The sequence below is a fragment of the Drosophila ananassae genome, assembly GCF_017639315.1.
Source record: "Drosophila ananassae strain 14024-0371.13 chromosome 4 unlocalized genomic scaffold, ASM1763931v2 tig00000061, whole genome shotgun sequence".
In the NCBI taxonomy this organism is placed as follows: Eukaryota; Metazoa; Arthropoda; class Insecta; order Diptera; family Drosophilidae; genus Drosophila; species Drosophila ananassae.
In genome coordinates, this window is record NW_025319038.1 from 4,210,411 (window position 1) to 4,230,481 (window position 20,071).

The 20,071-nt window shown below is 39.3% G+C and overlaps 1 protein-coding gene across 2 annotated transcripts in view; it reads right to left on the bottom strand.

Moving 5' to 3' along the window:
- LOC6506044 (ATP-binding cassette sub-family D member) overlaps positions 1-20,071 on the bottom strand; it is a 77,495-nt gene that overhangs the window by 11,269 nt on the left and 46,155 nt on the right. For both annotated transcript variants that reach the window (XM_044717743.1, XM_001966592.4), the window contains exons 4-5: positions 12,610-12,749; positions 12,373-12,545 (exon numbers count right to left, since the gene is read on the bottom strand). In XM_044717743.1, coding sequence (XP_044573678.1) covers positions 12,373-12,545; positions 12,610-12,749 — 313 coding nt within the window. The remainder of the gene's footprint in view (positions 1-12,372; positions 12,546-12,609; positions 12,750-20,071) is intronic.

Here is a 20,071-nt window from a genome sequence, read left to right on the forward strand (position 1 = left end):
GAGGACAACAGTGACGAAGCCAGAAAATTAATGTCAGAGCAGTCCTTGGAAATCATGTCCACAATCAAAACTAAAACTTATGAAAAAATTGGTATTCTTTTATTCAGTAATATATGGGTTTTTTCTCCAAATAAAAGAGTAACTGTTTTCAGTTTTGGCCCATTTGACGATTCCTTCCAAAAGTAAAGGTAGCTTTGTAAGACCTTGTAGCTTTTAAGGGGCATGCGCAGTTGGAGGGCCAAAAAATAGGCATTTTTTCCGAATTTTTTTCTCGTAAACTATTGAATTTTTTTGAAATGTCGTTTTTTTATGTGAAAGTACATTATTTTAACTTAAATTTGAAAAAAAAGTAGAAAATATTAAGGGGTTTCAAAGTTATGCCCCGTCGAAGTGAGGTCCGTCCGAAAAAGACGAGTTGCGGTGACCAACACTGTGAAAATCTGGATCGTTTGAAATCAAAAAATGAAACGGATTTACATTTATTAAAAGTTTATCTAGTACTTAATCGAAGGATATTAAAAAAAAAAATATTTGACAAAATGGCGACCTTTCAAAGTTGAAAAATCGTTTTTCGTTCAAAAAAGCGGTAGTTTTTCAGCTGTAAAAAAAAAAGTTTTGCATAAAAAAATCAATCCTTCGATTAGGTACTAGATTATTATGTAATAAAAGAGCATGCTAAATTTCAAGACAATCGGGTCACTAGTTTTCGAGTAAGAGTGGTCACCGACTTCAAAAACGTAGTTTTGAGAAAAACGTGTTTAAAGTTTCAACTCACCATTACACTTACCGGAGGCCCCTCCCTTTCAACATGTGTAGCTCAGTGTATTTTCTCCGGATCATTTCAAAATTTTGTGGACACATTTCTAAATGTATATACTTTAAGAAAATGCAAAAAAAAAATTCGATTTTTTGAAAATTACAAGTGCGCATGCCCCCTTAAAGATCATTTTAAGAAATTTCGAAACGGATACATAGTCAAGTAGAAGATAGGGGTCAAAGAAGTCACATTACAACACATGGTTTTCAGAGAATTAATTAGTGTCAATGAAGGAGAACTTAACTGTTCAGGAGTCAGAGAAGTTCTTAAAGAAGTTTATTACTTCCCTATACCTCAGAGACAGAAATTCAAATACTTAAATTTTTACAGATTTTTACAGAACTGGTGGTGCAGGGAACGACGGCGCATACTTAAAGCCATGGATAATTTCTTAAGCCGTAAGTATTATTATAAATTACACATAGTTTTACTTCTAGCCACTAATACGTAAATTGTTTAATTTGCCTTTTAAAAACCTTTTAAAGTCAGTAATGTACGCTTATATAAATTCTAAATTTTTTAAAATTTGAATAAATATTTTTGGAAACATCGATGTTTTACTCGATGGTTTTTTTTTTTTTTTTAACAGGGGTTTTAGCTTATCGATAACATAACTCTAGAGATTCACTTCAAAGGTGCTATTTTCAACACTTCTTCTAAAGAAAAATTGCTTCGTAAATATTTATTTCTAATTCTTTAGCCCTAGCATCTTTTAATTTATAGCATTAAATTTACAGTGTTTTTCCATTTGTAAGTTTTTAGTAAACAAATCTACAACGTTATTAAAATCTCTTTATTAGCTAACTTTATTAGCTCTTTATTAGCTTTATTAGATAACTTCTCGGATGTGATGATATTTTATGTCAATATGCTTCGTCCTCTTATAATGCACTTGTAACGTCGGCGATAGTTCGGTCGGGGTGGCAACCCGGAGCGGCGGTAAAGTGGCCTACGTGGCAGGCCTATTGCATAGTAGTACCCTATTTAGCTATTTCGTTGCGGGTTCTGACGATCTGGCAATAAACATAAACCATAGTTAGAAAACCGCGTGGTTACAGCTTTTTTTGGCCTTTTAACCCTGGAGCGAGGAAGTTTAGCCGATTAGTAACAGGCAAAAAGAAATTCAAATCGCGCTTTAAGGAATTGACTTGCTGGCGTACGCTAAGCCAAGTTGAGTCAGGTCGCGGATCGCAGAGGCGAGGGGATCCGGTTAGGGTAGGTCATGGTCGTGTGAGCCTGGCGTAGATGTTTTTGATTTATTAGGTCGAGGGTCTTGGCGCTTTAAAGGGCGCTCCGCTGTGGATTCGGATAGGATTCGGCCCTAACCGGCAGGACCGGAAGCAAGGACGGAGCGCTTGCGGCGCTTTCAAGGAGCGCTCCGTTGTTCAAGGGAGCTGTGGGGCTCATCTGACTGATGGCCTAATGGTGCCGAGAACGGGAAAGAGAAAGTGGTGTCCGGAGACATTCGGAATAGAGCACTGCTGCTGGCAAAGTGGTTTTCGTTGGCATTGTTTACGGGATAGGCGAGAGTCCTCCCGATATATTTTTTCCTTTTTCAGCCTCGAGCACGTGGAAGCGCTTCGACAACTCGTCGCGGATATAAAAAAAGTAAGTGATCTTTGATCCATGCCAAGCCAGCTGAAATGATGCGGAATTCTCCGATCAATACTTTGCTACGTTTGCCACGAGAACGGGAAGCGTTGCCCTAACTTTTGGTTCGCGCTTTTGAATGTTATCGAGTCTTGTTGCGATGATGAGTCGACTCTCCATTGCCAATACAAAAGAAAATAGCTTACGCGATATCATTTAGCCACTGTAGGATTGAGTCTGTGGTATTAGCGTGCGGAATTGGCGCGAACGACCTCGCATTATAGAGCAAGTGAAGAAGACGCTTTCTGAATGAAGTTAGAATATACTTCCGTTCACGGACTTTGCAGTGGAGGTCTTTTAGCTATTAGAGTTTTAAATGATAAGGTTAATCGCACTTCAGCACACCCTGCAAATTAAGTACACATCAAGTTTATAAATCTATAGTGATAAGTTATCGTTAATCATAGCAAGAGAGAATATATATTGGATTATTGGGATATTTAGGAAACTAGAAAAACATGTTATTTAGAGATATAAGGACTTTCTTTAAGGAACAAATATGGGAATTATAATGAAGTAAGAAGAGATAATTCGCATCGTTTAATTTGCCACCGCCCTGCCGCTGGCCTATTCCATGGGCTCGTGGACCCCACAGAGTATGTTTAGAAGGTTTAATGCACAAAATAACAGAAATGCTTTCAACCAACACTCACAAGCTTCTGAAGTCATACCTTGACAACAGGAAATTCTCAGTAAGATGTAATGCTGCCATGTCCGATCATTACATCAGCAGAGCCGGAGTTCCTCAAGGCAGCGTGTTGTTAACCCAATACTTTACCTTATCTACACTGAGGACATCCCAACGAGCATGCAACTAACCACATCCACTTTTGCTGATGACATAGCGATCCGAAGCCGCTCGAGATGCCCCAAGCAAGCAACTGCGAAACTTGCTAAACACCTGGTGGCAGTGGAGAAATGGCTATCTGACTGGCGAATCAAAGTTAACGAACAAAAATGCAAACACGTAACGTTCTCACTTAACAGGCAAGACTGCCCTCAACTTACTCTAAACAGTACAGTGGTTCCGATAGTAAATGAAGTAACGTGTCTTGGCGTACACCTCGATAGACGTCTTACTTGGCGCAGCCACATTGAAGCCAAAATAACACATTTAAAAAGCCAGCAGCCTCCACTGGCTGATCAATAGCCGCTCCCCCTTAGCAACCCCTATACAACGCCGTTTTGAAACCAATCTGGATGTACGGCTCTCAGTTGTGGAGGAATGCCAGTAACAGGAGTGTGGATATAATGCAAAGAACTCAATCAAAAATTATCAGAACCATCACCGGAGCACCGTGATACGTTCGGAATGTAAACATTCACATGGACAAGAGATAGCACAAATCACAACAAAGTACTACAACAGGCTATCATTACATCCAAGTCATCTCACGAGAGCCCTCACATGAATTTCCAGTAGTTCTCGTTATCGCCGCAACGACCTTCCAATCCACCGCTAATTATTTAGACCATGTAGTCTCATTCAGTTAAAATTAAATTGTTAGATAATGTATTATTTTAAGATTTCCAACCTTATTGTTAGACTTATAAAGAAAAAATCCTATAAATAAAAGTAAGCTTTAATAAAAAAATTTGGAGCTTTGCTCCAGATTCAAGCTCCACGTGTGGATCCCTATTCTTTTGTGCTAATTTGCTTATTGAGTGTATGGTGTCTGGACGTGTAGACATAGCTAAGTACATTAATGATAGATTGATTACTTGTGGTGTCTACCTTTTTGCACTCTTTATTTGTACAGGCAATTTGGAATCCTGAGTCTAGTGGTGTTAAGACTGAGCGACATAATTCCATTTTGTACCTTTTCAGTATGTTTAATTACTAAGAGTTTTCGGTAGCTTTATTTTTTGTGTTCTAAACATTGCCTTTAATAAAAACAAGAACAGTTCGATTTATAGATATTGATACAATTTATTTAATTGTTTTGTCGTTTCTACAAATGATATATTCACATATGTGACTGAGTAGGGTTGACGACCGAATTAGAAAAATGCCATCGTCGCAACTTCGGAATGTTCAATGAAAAGGCACATCGACATTTCGGAACGAGGACTACAGTGACGAAGCCAGAAAATTAATATCAGAGCAGTCCTTGGAAATCTTGTCCACAATCAAAACTAAAACATGAAAAAATTGGTATTCTTTCATTCAGTAATATATGGGTTTTTCTCCAAATAAAAGAGTAACTGTTTTCAGTTTTGGCCCATTTGACGATTCCTTCCAAAAGAAAAGGTAGCTTTGTAAGACCTTGTAGCTTTTAAAGATCATTTTAAGAAATTTCGAAACGGATACATAGTCAAGTAGAAGATAGGGGTCAAAGAAGTCACATTACAACACATGGTTTTCAGAGAATTAATTAGTGTCAATGAAGGAGAACTTAACTGTTCAGGAGTCAGAGAAGTTCTTAAAGAAGTTTATTACTTCCCTATACCTCAGAGACAGAAATTCAAATACTTAAATTTTTACAGATTTTTACAGAACTGGTGGTGCAGGGAACGACGGCGCATACTTAAGGGGTTATATACATTGCGGTGCGGGAAAATGGGGAAAAGTTTGGATTTTTGTAAAAGTATTTAGCCTATTTTATATGAAATTCTTGTTATTTATTTTGAGTAATACAATATGTCATGTGTTAAATCAGCTTGAGCTCATGAAAAAATATTAACAATTAACGAAGTTATTGCAATCGGCGCAAAACGCTTTTTTTTCGAAGAGGCTTGCGGTGACTACGATGCCGATCCAACTGCTCAGCTGAAATCATAAAACCAAGCCAATTTCATTAGTATAGCCACTCGTGGTTTCCTTGAACGATTCATACGATTGGAAAAATTTTTTTTTCTAAACTGGGACGATTTTTTACGAAAAAAGCTTTTTTTTCGAGTGAACAAATTTATTAAAAAATTCATAACATTGAGATGAATGTTTATACGAAAAAATTGAATCGTTCAAGGACACGGCAAATAATTTATTAACAATTTAAAAAAAAAAACAGTAAAATCGGCCGAAAACTCTTTCCGTAATCCAAGTCACCGCAACGACGTTTTTGGAAAAACGTCATTTCGAGATAATCGCGTTTAAAGTTTCAACTTGACGCTTCAGGCCTTTGTAACGGACCAAGATGAAAAACGCTGTAACTTTGCTTCGCTGTAAAATTTGGAAAAACATTCTTTGTAACATATACTTAAAGATAAAAGAATAAAAAAATTTTCGATTTTTTCATCGACCGTAATGTATATAACCCCTTAAAGCCATGGATAATTTCTTAAGCCGTAAGTATTGTTATAAATTACACATAGTTTTACTTCTAGCCACTAATACGTAACTTGTTTAATTTCCCTTTTAAAAACCTTTTAAAGTCAGTAATGTACGCTTATATAAATTCTAAATTTTTTTAAATTTGAATAAATATTTTTGGAAACATCGATGTTTTACTCGATGGTTTTTTTTTTTTTTAAACAGGGGTTCTAGCTTATCGATAACATAACTCTAGAGATTCGCTTCAAAGTTGCGTAGGAAAACTATTTATCTTGCTATTTTCAACACTTCTTCTCAAGAAAAATTGCTTCGTAAATATTTATTTCTAATTCTTTAGCCTTAGCACCTTTTAATTTATAGCATTAAATTTACAGTGTTTTTCCATTTGTAAGTTTTTAGTAAACAAATCTATAACGTTATTAAAATCTCTTTATTAGCGATAACTTCTCGGATGTGATGATATTTTATGTCAATATGCTTCGTCCTTCGGCCGGGGTGGCAACCCGGAGCGGCGGTAAAGTGGCCTACGTGGCAGGCCTATTGCATAGTAGTACCCTATTTAGCTATTTCGTTGCGGGTTCTGACGATTTGGCAATAAACATAAACCATAGTTAGAAAACCGCGTAGCTACAGCTTTCTTTGGCCTTTTAACCCTGGAGCGAGGAAGTTTAGCCGATTAGTAACAGGGAAAAAGAAATTCAAATCGCGCTTTAAGGAATTGACTTGCTGGCGTACGCTAAGTCAAGTTGAGTCAGGTCACGGATCGCAGAGGCGAGGGGAGTCGGTTAGGGTAGGTCATGGTCGTGTGAGCCTGGCGTAGATGTTTTTGATATATTAGGTCGAGGGTCTTGGCGAACAAGTTAGATCCTTAGTGGCAACAAAGCGGGTTTTGAGCGGCGCGCGCAGAGGAAGCAGAGAATTGCGGCATGCGGCCAGAAGAAACAGAGCGAATCTCAGAAGAAGAGCGAGTCTCAGAAGCGAAGCGATTCTCGCCATTTGGCTGCCCACGCGGCAAGGCGGAGAGGGGACATCGACTAGAATTGAGCTAGGAGCAGAGTGAGCTCGTCTGAAGCAGAAGCAGCGGCAAACAGATGGAGCGTTCGCGGTGCTTTAAGGGGCGCTCCGCTGTGGATTCGGATAGGATTCGGCCCTAACCTGTCGGGAGTAGTCGTGCAGTAGGCGGCAGACGCAGGACCGGAAGCAAGGACGGAGCGCTCAGCAGCGCACCCGACACACTCCGTCACCATCGTCTTCATCCTCGCTGTTACTGCAGCTGGGCGATGTCATCTCGGTAGCCATTTCGCTGCCAAAGTCCAAGAGCGGCTTCACATCCACTTTGGGTAACATATGACATCCACAAACAATCCAACCGAGTTTTTTGGATGGAGGGCAAACCAGGAGACAGATGAATTTGCCCCACACAAAGCAGCTCGTAAAATAATCCAGCTCCAATAAGCAAATCAACTGGCTGAGGCTGGTGAAAATGAGGATCCGCTAGCTCTATATTGGAGGGAATTTTCCAAGAGCTGACGTCCAATGCAAAATTGGGCTGAAGGTCAGTGATGTTGGAGGCTACGATTGCGGTTAATTGCGCAGAGTAGTCAGAGCATTGGGATTGCAAGCTGACTTGCACAGAAAGCCCATCAGTAGAGAACCCTGCGTCACCTATACCGGATACAGACACCGGGATCTTATCTTTCGCAGCTGCAGCTGGTTCGCCGGCACCAGTTCGAGCAGCGCTCGTGAGGGCAGTAGAACTCCGAAGCGGTTCCTGACCAGAATTTTGTCAGTGGCTAGCAGCACCACATCACCAAAACGATCCTTAGCGACGAGAGAATTGACGGCGGCGGACGCTGCAACAGAAACAGCGTCGCTAGATGTGGAAACCTCGGGAGAGGGGTGTTGGCCTTGAGCTGGCGAATTGCCACCAAAATGCAGCAGTCAATGATGTCCGCGTCCACACGCACGGCAGCTTGAGGTATTGCATTGGCGAGACAAGTGCCCAGATCCAAGGCACGGCATAAATCCAATCGCCTAACTTCGCCTAAACGATCCTCAGGCGACAAGCTTAAAAACCTTGGGCAGGAGTTTATCACGTGAGAATGGCCATCACAAATCATGTATGCGGAAGAGTTTGTGATCACAAATGCAGAGTTACCTGGATGAAATGGTCTACGTCGTCCTACCGCAAAGTTTGGTGCATGGGATGTCGTCGGCAAATCCATGTTCTCTAAAGTCCGGCATCTTTGCTCAAGAAAACTGCCGATGGACTCCCACTTTGGTAAGGAATTCAAAGAATCCGAGTCAGCTTGCATTTCCTTCCACATAGACTGCGTGGCATCATCGACCGTCTGCAACAGCACTTCGATCTGGCAAGCTGCTTCGCTGTGCCCATGCTTGACAAAGCTCGCATATGCGAATTAAATTTATCCGAAATCTCGCGAAGCTTCATTGCCGATGCAACTTCTACGGCCCCCAGATGCATTATCTCATTAACATGAACTTGAAAAATAAGCCTGCGATTACTAAACCTTTTGTTTAGAAGCTCCAATGCGCCGTCACAATTTTTCCTTGTGTGCGCTCTTGAAATCCGCGACGATGCCTTCCAATTCGCTAAGCCGCACATTTATCATCGCCTCTTGAAATTTCTCCACTTCTTTCAAGGAGGACAGCAATCCTTGAAGATCCTCAAAAAGGACAACTGCACTTTGGCTCAGGAATTCTTTCCTTCCAGGAGAAGCACAATCGAAAAATGGATTCATTTTCGCAACAAAAATATTATTTTACTTCGTTTATTTATTGTCAGCTCACGAACCACTGTGTAACTTCTATGTGACTGCAAACAGCGTATGTATGTATGTCAACAGATGCTAATATAATAACGCACAAATCACAACCGAATAATGTTTTTTAATTTGTTTATTTGTTTATGTTTGTATTTTTTAAGCCGCGCAGCTCAAATTTTCAACGGAAAATAATTTAACAAATTTGTTAACAATTAAATGGTTATGTTGCGTTATGGACACAGTAAATTGGTTATGTTGCGTTTTTGACGCCTGTTTTGATCGCCTTACGCTCGATTTCCGTTCCCAAGGACTGATGCAAGGGACCGCCGTCTTGTATGTCAAATCGTTTTTTTATTTACTTTTGATGTCATCTAAGTCGCCTTGTCTCGAACAAGCTGTGAGGATATCATACACGTATATAACTATTAGGTTATACGATCTTTGGTCGGTTTTTTGGTATAGGCACGGCTTTCCTTTTGTAGCAACAAATCCAGAACTTTTTAATGCGTCGTCGAGATTGCTATTCCAGGCTTTGCCTGATTGTTTCAGTCCACAATCCATTTGATGAAGCAGTACATTTTTTTCAGCAGCAATAGCAAGCAATAACACAGGCCGACAATTTCCAACTTTTTTTTTCCTCCACGCATAATTTTACCTGCTCCATAACCTTTAGGCTCCCCTGAATCAAAGTCCAAAACAAACATAGGTTCTATCACCCACAGTTTCCGCGGTACACCTAAGAGAAGAAATCGATCAAATTTTACCATATATTTAATTATGTAGGCCGTGTTATGGCGATGACCATCATTGTTTCTAGTACATATCATTTTTGAAATGTATGTGTACCAACTAAAATTAAAAAATTGTATTTAGCAGTTACCATATCTTTGGAATACTCATCCAAAGTTGAAATCTCAGATTTTCTACATTAATTTTTGGTCTTCTATGATTTTTCCCCAAAAATTTTTCTATGGAAGCTTTTTATTTTATTATTGAAATCAGTAGATCATACTATGTTTTAATTTGGGGCTTAAGGAAAAACGCGAAATAATTTTATTGAATTTATTATAGGTTGTTAAACAATATTTTCTTCAATTAAATTGGAGTTTTTAATCTCCTTTTTTCAAAAAGTCATGGCTATCTACAACTTCTGTAAAGCTTTACGAAACAAGCTGAACCTTCAATAGATACGTTTTGAACATAGAAACGTATATAGCCATGACTTTTTAAAAATATGAGATTAATTTTTAGTTTTTCGATTTGATACGCGTTAATTTTTGTGATTACACAAGCCAACAGAAAAACCTTTATGCTCCTCTGAACAAAAGTCGAGAACAAACATAGGATCCATCACCCACAGTTTCCGCGGGGCACCTAAGAGATTGATCAAATTTTACCATATATTGAATTATGTAGGCCATGTAATTGCGTTGCCATCATTGTTTTTAGTACACATCATTTTTAAAATGTATGTTTACCAACTAAAATAAAAAAATTGCACCATATCTTTGGAATACTCATCCAAAGGTGAAATCTCCGATTTTTTACATTTATTTTTGTGATTCATTCACATTTTCCTATGGAAGATTTTTTGTTGATATCTTTTTTTTGATATCTGATATCAATATCAGTATATCATACCATGTTTTAATTTTGGATTTAAGGAAAAACTCGAAATAGTTTTATTGAATTTATCATAGATAGTAATAATATTTTCTTCAATTAAATAGGAGTTTTTAATCTCATATTTTCAAAAAGTCATGGCTATTTAGAACTGTTTCTATGTTCAAAAAAATCTCTTGCTGTTTCAGCAGGTTCAGTAAAACTTTACAGATTTTGTAGAGCACCGCTAAGTGCCGTGCCTTTGTCTTATTGATGGCCAGGGATAGTATGATTCTTGCAATTTGTGCTTGGTCAGCGGTTTTTGTTACTTTTTTGTTAGCTTTTAGTTCAGTTAAAATTGATATGCAATAAAGAGCACATAGCTCAAAAACAAGTCTCCGGCTTTGCCGTCATTTAATTAATTGACTAACGTGCCTTAAGAGCCAATAGTAACAGGAATAGTTTTCCCCACCGTACTTTGTAAAAAAGTAGCAAGCCAGCGGCAATCACCGGCACACTGGTCGCAGTCAACATATTCATTAGCAGCGTGGGATGATAAGACTTCCGATAATTTATACACGCCAATCAACAGACCAATTCTGTTTTATGAGGTTATGGTATGTTGGCCAGTGCATGTGAATTCCTCCGTCAGGGAAACGATTAGAAAAACGCAGCGCATTGGAGAGGATTGTATAACAGGTAGCCTGCGAACTACACCCAGCGATGCCCTAGACATTATCCTTGACTTACTATTACTTGAGATAAGGGGTGTTCAGGTGGCTACACTATCACCAGTTAAGTTACGAGAGGCGAGTCTATGAAGTAGAACCAGCCATACACCTAGTTAGCTAGACTTACACCACTTCACACCACCTGAACCACCAATTTTCGCCGTACTAACACCACTTTCCCCCATAATCAAACCTTACCATCCCCTCAAGAGACGAGTGGAATACCCAATTACAGGGACCAGTTGGTTCCCTACACGCCTTCATGGCCTTCAGATGGCTCGAAGTTGAATGGTGAGTCCTTACAGGGTCAAATACACTTACTGTCTCAGATGCAGGAATAACTCTGACCTGTTAGCCCTCAGGAAATGAAGAAATCTCAAGCTAATCTTCCTTTACAGGTAAGATTGCAGTCTAGCAATTGAGGCTAGATCATAGAGCACACGCTGATAGGTACGCGTACGGCTAGATTATCAGTGACAAATAATGATAAAAGAGAGAGATGCAGAGACGCGGAATAAGAGAAGGCAGTTGTGAACCTATAGTGCCACTGTAAAGCCCTAGAACGCATACGATTCTTTCTGTTTGCAGCAGTACTCACATGGGTGTTCAGGGTGCTACCTTATCACCGACAGATCTCATTGAAATCTCTTTTCAGTGACTAGTAGCTTTCAAGCCTGGTTGGGCCACAAACCAGTGACCCGAGAAGGAAGCGAGAAATATCATTCATTAAATTGCGGTTACACAAGCACCCCTAGCGACACGACGGGTGGGAATACCTCTAACCACTCACTAAGAAGCGATTTACGTGTAGGTCAAACCAAACTGACAATTTTTTGGAATTGTTTTGTACTTTTTGGAAAAACGATTTAAAAGTTCAATTTTGAAGAAAAAATGTATTTGAGTTATAGCGTCGGATATATTGTCGGATAGCGAAGGTGCTTCTTTAGAGCTATAATGGAGCTATTATGCGTCGTAGAAGACAAGGACGAAATATATGTAATTTTATAGTAGAGTTTAGACGAAGACATATTGCAAAAGTCAAGTCCTGTCCTTGAGTCTAGATTCCTTCTATGAAGACATTAAGACTAACATTGAGTGGAAAAAGGTAAATTGGATTCTTTGGATTCTTGCAAGGGAAATTGATTTCTTACATCAAAATAAAATTTAAAACTTGAATAGGCTCTTTAGAGATTCGAAAAAACTATCATGCATGTAAGTTTATTGTTTTTTTATACGGCGATATGGATGAAAAGATTTACATGCAACTACCTGTCGAATATTAGCAAAAAGGATCTGCTTGTCTCGATCTGCTTGTTTGAAGATTTGAGAAAAGTCTCAATATAGACGGACAGAGGGACATGCTCATATCGACTCAGGAGGTGATCCTGATTAAGAATATTTATACTTTATAGAGTCGATTATGTCTCATTCACTGCGTTGCACACTTATGACCAAAATTATAATACTCTCTGCAAGGGTACAAAAATTACATTACAACTTTGAGTTTCTTACCTTATGTCCTCCATAAAAAGCTATTTCCTCGGCATTAGTGATTATACGGGAGTGAATATGCCTAAGGTAACCATAACGGTTAGCTTCTTCAGATACCAACTGTCCGAATTTCGGGGAGACAAGTCGCAATATATGGGCTGTTAGTAAAATCACACTAACTGACAAAGCTGGACCTGCGAATTCAAGTAGGCGTTTATAGATTTTATTGCAAAAATTTATTGGTTTTTTTTTGTTTACCTGTAATAATGTTAGCTTTCATTTTTCTAGAAGAGCGCATTAATGCAAATCCTATCAGCATTAGATCAAAACAAGGCTTCGTCAAGCTACTATATAAATGAGCTACAGAACTAGCAAAGACAGAAATGTCTTCAGTAAGCCTAAAAAGAAAATTAATTAGTGGGTAATAAAAAATAAAAGGTTTTTCATAATTCATAAAGAAACACGACGTTTACATACATATATATGTACCTCCTAACCCATTATTAAGTCTAAATTTTCTAACCACTTAGCCTAAACATGTATCTTTACCTCCTCTTAGCCATTTTTATATTTTACCCATCCTTTAATAAAAGTCTTTTATTATCGAATCTTATAAAGGTTACTCTAGTATAGGGCCCCGATGGACCAGACTGTGTTCTGAAGTAATGGGCGGAGGCATTGTGCAAACCTCTCCTTAAACTCCTTCAATTTCTGGAAACTTCGACGGAATCCCTCTTGGGTTTTGTTTTACATTGTTTATTAAAGACTTGCCATTTGCCTTAACTAATTCTCATGTTCTTATGTACGGAGATGACGTTATGCTTTGCATTCAGTATTGATTTGCAAAGGCCTAATCTTGACTTCTTTACGATATGGATAAATTTGTAACTTGATGTATAGCAAATTACCTAAAGCTCAATATGTATGTAAACTCTTTATCGATCTAGCCCTCTTCAGGGTACTTTTTTTGTGGGTGCACTTTAGGAAGGTTAACATAGATTAACGATTTTAAGCTTAAATTTTTCGACAATATATATGCACCATAGTAATAAAACAATGGGTGGGCTTGGTTTTATTGAAAGATGCTTAAAAAAAAATTGTGTGCGTGGAGTCCCTACGCGCGAAAGAAGTGAAACTTCTTAGCGATATTCCAAAAAATGCAAATTATTTCGTATAAAAGAAAAATAGCGGGAGGGAAAGGATAAAAATAAGGTGGAGTGACCAACACTTTCTTCAATTCACATTTTATAAATTTATTATAAAGCAAAGTCCAAGTTCTGCTTTCTTTCGTGCTCGGTATTCACGATAATATTGTGCTCTGTTCCCTCCTCTTAAAACACCGGCTGCACTGTCTTTTTCCGCTGTAAAATCAATTCAAAATCAAACCATTAAAATTTTTGCCAATCCAATTGATATTAATTTTAAGATGATATGATCCACAAGGTGCATCTGTTATGGACAATTGAAATATTCAAGAGAAACGTACCACCACATAACCTGGAATACGCTGTGTTATGCGTATTTTCACTGTCACTCATTTTATTGTTTGTTTGAATCACTATTCGCTGTACTAATACTACAAGTAGTGCGTCAATATTATATAGAACACGAATTAATTATGGGAAACACTTTAATAACAAAATACGAGATAAGAATAAGAAAAAGAATTTTCGACACATAGGACGCTTGATGCACTCACGTTTTCGTGCCGACCTTCCAAAACACGACAAAACACGAAGCATTAAAAATTTTGTATTTTCTAGAAATTTCGAGAAAAAAAAAATTTTTTGTAATGTAAATATTATTTTTCGTGTTGGGCCGTGTTGGGCCGTGTTGGCAAAATTTTTGGCCGTGCGTGTGCGTGCGTGCTAAAAAAACTAAGCTGTCGTGTCGTGTTGGGCCGTGTCGAAAAATTCAGCCCATGCCCACCTCTACTCTCATTCACTCTCTCTCTCTCTCGCACTCTATCTTTCTCTTTTCCTCTTCTCCTTCCGAGTTGCGTTAAACGTTTAACGCAACATTTTCCGGCGTCCTATAAGAAGTTTTACTTCAATAATTTGTGATCCCTATATAACAATAACTTTATTTCTTTGGTCCGTCCGATACTTAAGTATAGATCGGGTGTCTGGAGTCCTCAATTCGGAGTTCCTAATTTCCGCCCTTAGATGACTTAATTAACCTGAGCCAAATCCAACGAAAGTTGTTCGTGGAAGAGCACTTGAAGAAAATGGTGGCCTGTTTCTTCGGTAAAATAGGAAGGTCAATTCTGAGTGGTACACCGCAATTTGTTTGCCTGAAATCTTCGGAGAAATTCGAAAAACGAACAAGAGAAGACGGATCATTATGCTCCATGACAATGCGAGCTCTCACACATCAGCTCAAACCAACGCCTTTATGACCGGCCAAAATGTCGAATTGATGGGTCATCCGCCATACAGCCCTGACTTGTCACCCAATGACTTCTTTTTTCGTGGTGGTCAACGATTTTCAATGCGTGGTCAACGATTTGCGACGCCAGAATACTTTGAAAAAATAAAACTATTTTTAATCATAAATATTCGCATTTTCATTATTAGGCCAGAAATACATATAGCAACCCTCGTAAAAATATAAGATGCTTTTTAGCTGCAAGGGTACATCAACTTCGGCTCCGCCAGAAATTATGTTAGCTTTCCTTTCTTGTATTAAAATAGTTATTCATCGGATCTTCAACATTAACTTTTTAACTTATCTCTGGAAACGTCGATTTTTCCCTTTACATGGAAGCAAATTTTATTAAACAAGAAAGGAAGGCTAACTTCAGGCGGTTCCGATGTTGATATACCCTTGCAGTGAAGTAGCAGCTTATATATATATTTATATATACATATGTCGGATCGTAAATAATTTACCAATCCTTATTAGAATTTCACCAACAAACAAATATTTTTTAAACAACCCCAAAAATATTCAAAAAATTTAAAGGCTGCACGGTTGTGCTACTTCCAATCTATACCAAGCCCCTAACTTAAAAAACACGAAAGTTATGGCATTTCAATGAGTTAAAGCAGCTATAGGATATATTCGACCGATCTTTGCCAAATGTGTGCAAAGTTTCAAGTCGATAGATTTAAAGCTGAGAGATTAGTTTGCGTAGAAGCAGGCAGACAGAGGGACAAACGGACATGCTCATATCGACTCAGGACGACTACTTTATAGGGTCGGAGATGTCTCCTTCACTACTTTGCACACTTTTGACCAAAATTATCATACCCTCGGCAATGGTGATACTTGGTACAGATTGCATTTTGGGCAATATAATCCGATCTGCCAAATTTTATCGGCTATCGAACGATCGAAAAAGGCACAACCTTACCATTTTTAAAGATTCTTGGGGCTGTTTCCAAATTTTTTATTAGAAAATTGATTTAATGGTAAAATTCTCATAAGGATTGGACAACTATATACAATGTGACATATATATATATATGTATATAATAATATAAGCTAAATAACGGCAAAGGTTAATCAAAATCAGCTTCAAAACTCTGAAGTGATTTATCATTCTTTTGAAAAGGCAAATAAGTTTATTAGAGCTTAACAAATATGACAATTTTTCATTAAATTTTCTAGCACAGTATAATCACAAATTGAAAATTCCTAATGAATCACTGTGTTTGTTACGTTATTAAAATGCATGCTTGTTATCGCTAGTGCGCTGAAGCGGCCTATGCAGCCCTATTGCTTAGTAGGACCCTATTTACAATTTAATGGGGGGTTCTGACGATCTGGCAACAAGCTTAAAGCGTAGGTTAGAAAACCGCGTGGTAGCAGCTTTCTTTGGCGTTTTAACCACTGAGTGGGAAACATCAGCCGATTAGTGAAAGGCATCGAGAAATTCAAAAAAGTACTGTAGCGAAGATTTACCCGCTGAGGGAACATCGCGTTTGAGGAGCTGACGCAGGACCGGCATAATGAAAAGGCCACAAGCGGTAGTTTGCCGGCGTACGCGGAGTTAAGTTGAGGCAGGACGCGGATCGCAGAAGCGAGGTGAGTCATGAGATTAGGTCATGGTCGTGTGAGCCTGACGTAGATGTTTTCGATTCATTAGGTCAAGGGTCTTGGCGTACAAGCTAGATCCTTAGTGGCGCGCAGAGGAGGCAGAGAGCGCCCGTGCGGCGGGGCGGAGAAGGGACGTCGACTAGTTTGGAGCTAGGAGCAGAGTGAGCTCGACTGGAGCTGAAGAAGTGGCAAGCAGCCGGAGCGTTCGCGACGCTTTAAGGGGCGCTCCGCTGTGGATTCGTATTGGGTTCGGCCCTAACCTCTTAGGATTCGTCGTGAAGTAGGCGCCGTCCTGTAGGAGCGGAAGCATGAACGGAGCGTTTGCGGCGCTTTCAAGAAGCGCTCCGTGGAGTAGTCGACAGTCGTAGGACAGGAAGCAGGGACGTGGCGCTAGCGGCGCTTAACGGTGCTTTCAAGAAGCGCTTCGTCGTTTAAGGGAGCTGAGAGGTTCATCCGACTGATGGCCTAACGGTGCCGAAAACGGGAAAGAGGAAGTAGTGTTGCTGGCTGAGTGTTTTGTGTTGGCTCTGCTGACGGGGTAGACGAAAGTTCTCCCGATATGAATATTTTCTTTTTCAGCCTCGAGCAGTAGAAGCGCTTCAACGGCTCGTCGCGGATATAAAAAGTGAGTAATCTTTAATCTATGCCAAGCTAGCTGAAGTGATGCGGAATTCTCTTATCAATACTTTTCCGCGTTCTTCGAATTCTGGCCCAAGAGGTTTCACCAGTTAGATAGTCAACCAACGAGAATGAAAATCGTATATGGCCCACTTCCGTACGCGGACTTTGCAGTGGAGCTCTTTTAACAGTTAAAATTTTGTATAATGAGATTAAGCACACGTCCACATACCCTGTCGAATTAAATATATATTAAGTTCATAAATCTTTAGTGATAAGCTACCATTAAGAGTAGTAAGAAAGAATATATATTGAATTATTAGGATATTTAGGATGCTAGAAAAGAGATGTTATTTAGAGATATAAGGAGTTTCTTTAAGGAATAAATATGGAAATTTTAATGGAGTGAGAAAATATAATTCGCCTCGTTTAATTTGCCACCGACCTGCCGCCAGCCATGCCATGGACTTTCTGAAGGACACCCAAGGGATAGTGCCCACCGTTCTGAAAAGCTCATGTTTGACCTACGCGGTTCGTGAGGTCGCGCACGCATCAATGTTGAAATAGTTTATGATTTCCGAGGCAGCATCAAGGGGAGAGAAGGGGTGTTTCAGAACCCACCCATTAGCCGACGAGATCTGGCCGGACACCGCATGCAACCCTTCCTCTCATCCGATATCTCCAACGATGCCACCTCAGCACTGCAACTATTCGTTACAAAGATGGTGTTTAAAGAGAGTGATCTAGCCAAACTACGTGGCATCTGGAACGAAATAGCTTTTTATCGAATGGATTTTCCTGTTGATTTCTGCGAATAACAGAACCCAATAACCTTATCATCATAGAACATAATATTATGATAATTAACTGGCAGGGCATAAAAAAAAGTCAACTATTTCAACTTGTCAAAAAAATAGTAGAATTTAAAAATAAGCTAAGCTAAAAAGCACCGGCGAAAAAATAAAAAAAACTTTACGAGCGAATCTTTCTGAAATCGGTTGTAAAGTTGGGCTGAATGTGAATCATAGTTCTGCTATTAAATTATATATTATATTTTAGCAACAAATTGGGTTATGTCGGATCCCTAAAAACTGGACAGAAGACCACCGATAGTTCCCTGATCTTATTGATTTAGCAGTGGAAAAAAGCATGTGCTATTATCTTCTTCAAATTCCGAAAATAATCAAATACCCCCTCAGGTTGTCGAAACTAGCTGGATTCATCGTCATCCCCATGCTCTGCACCTGCATCTAGGAACCGCAGGTATTTTCGAGAAAAATCGACAAAAGAGAAATTAAAATCCGTCTTGTGCTGGAATATTGCCTCCTTTCAATTCTTGGCGCATACGTACTTTAAAAATAGTATAGCTAAATAATAATGTTTATATTATATATAAATTTTATAAACAGCTGAGCAACAATCAACTGTAGGATAACAGAGGCTGTTATGCGATTTATAGTAGACTGAGAGCGAAAGAGGTATAATAGACTAAAAGAACGAAATGTTGCAGCTGCGGGATTCAGAGCAGAATTAGTACAACGACTAGTTGAATTTGAGAAATCGAAAGACGTGGAGATGCCTCAAGCAAGTGGAAATGTGAGTCAAAGAGAAGAAACTGTGACGTCACCAGCGGCAGCAATTTTACAAATGCAAAATAAAATGACCGAGCTGAAGAATATGATGGAGCAGTTAGTGAGCATGCAGAGGCCAAATGCAGATGATGGAGTTAATGTGCAGAAACCCACAGAGGAAATCAGGAGGAATATCACAGGAGACGATATTCCTAATCTACAAGACAAGCATCGGTAAGGGAAATCGCAGACACTTTGCCACACTTTGATGCAGGAGACGAGAACGCTATATTAGTGAAACAGTTCATCGATCGTATTAACAAAGTGGTTGGTGCGTATCGTTGGGATGAGACGTTTTTATTACTCGCAATTTATACGAAGATCAATGTGGTTCACTTCTTTGCAAGTGGTGCACACAAGATGGAATGGCGCGCAAGCTATGACGCGCAAGCACTTGGCTAATGCACCCAGATGAGCTAAAGAAACAGTAAAGGAGACTTTTTTTGCGGATGTCAGCCCAGGAGTGAGGTTGAGTCTCAGCGAAGGAGCGGTTATAAGATATATTCACGCAGGTTTATAGCATCGAGAGTTGCAAAACAGCAGTACAATACATTTTTCAATAATAAAGCAGCTTAGAGATGCAGCCGAATCTTGTTTTGTAAACAGAGGTCGGGCAATAACAAGAAAAAGTTCGTGTCGAAATCCAACAATCTCGATCAATGGATTTTAAGACGTGTTTCAAGTGAGCAGAGTTGGGAAACTTTCCCGATTCGTGCCCAAGTAAGAAGGAGAAGTCCCGCTGTGCCAAATGTGAACTGCAAACTGCAAAGGTGATTCAATTAGGTGCATCGATTCAAGACAAATTGTTCACCAGAATAATCCGCATCAATTCAAGCAGCTATAACGTATTAATATTGGTAGCCAAACTAATATCGTTCGACAGTCGGTTGCCAAAGAATAAAACGTAGATCGGCTTGAGTGCTCTATGAAGATTAGAGGAATATGTGGAGGATCGTGTATGTTTACCGAAGAGGTGGTAATACAGATGGACGTTGAAGGGAAGACCATTGATGCCAAGCTATACGTAACAGGCGACGAGCTTTTGCAAGAAGAACTTCTGTTGGGACAGGATGTCATTATAAGCGCCCAGTTATCCCTAAAGTTTGTGCTAGACGACGCCGATGTCAAGCGAGCGGTGCAGCAACCAGAAACCATTGCAAGCGAAGGTGGCACCCATAAACCTCTAAGAAAAAAGTCAACTGCGTCACTTGCTGAACAAGTTTGAAGCTGTTTGTCTACAAGATTGTAAGGAATGGGGAAAACAAACATCATCCAAGCCTGTTGAGAGCAACCAAGTAATTTCCCAGCCACCATACCGAATTCCCGCGCCAAAGAAGGAAGCTGCCGCCAGGATGTTGGACGAGTTATTGAAGGAGGATTGACGAGTTATTGGATTCTGTTTTGGTTTCCCCGAATGCGAAATTTTGTCC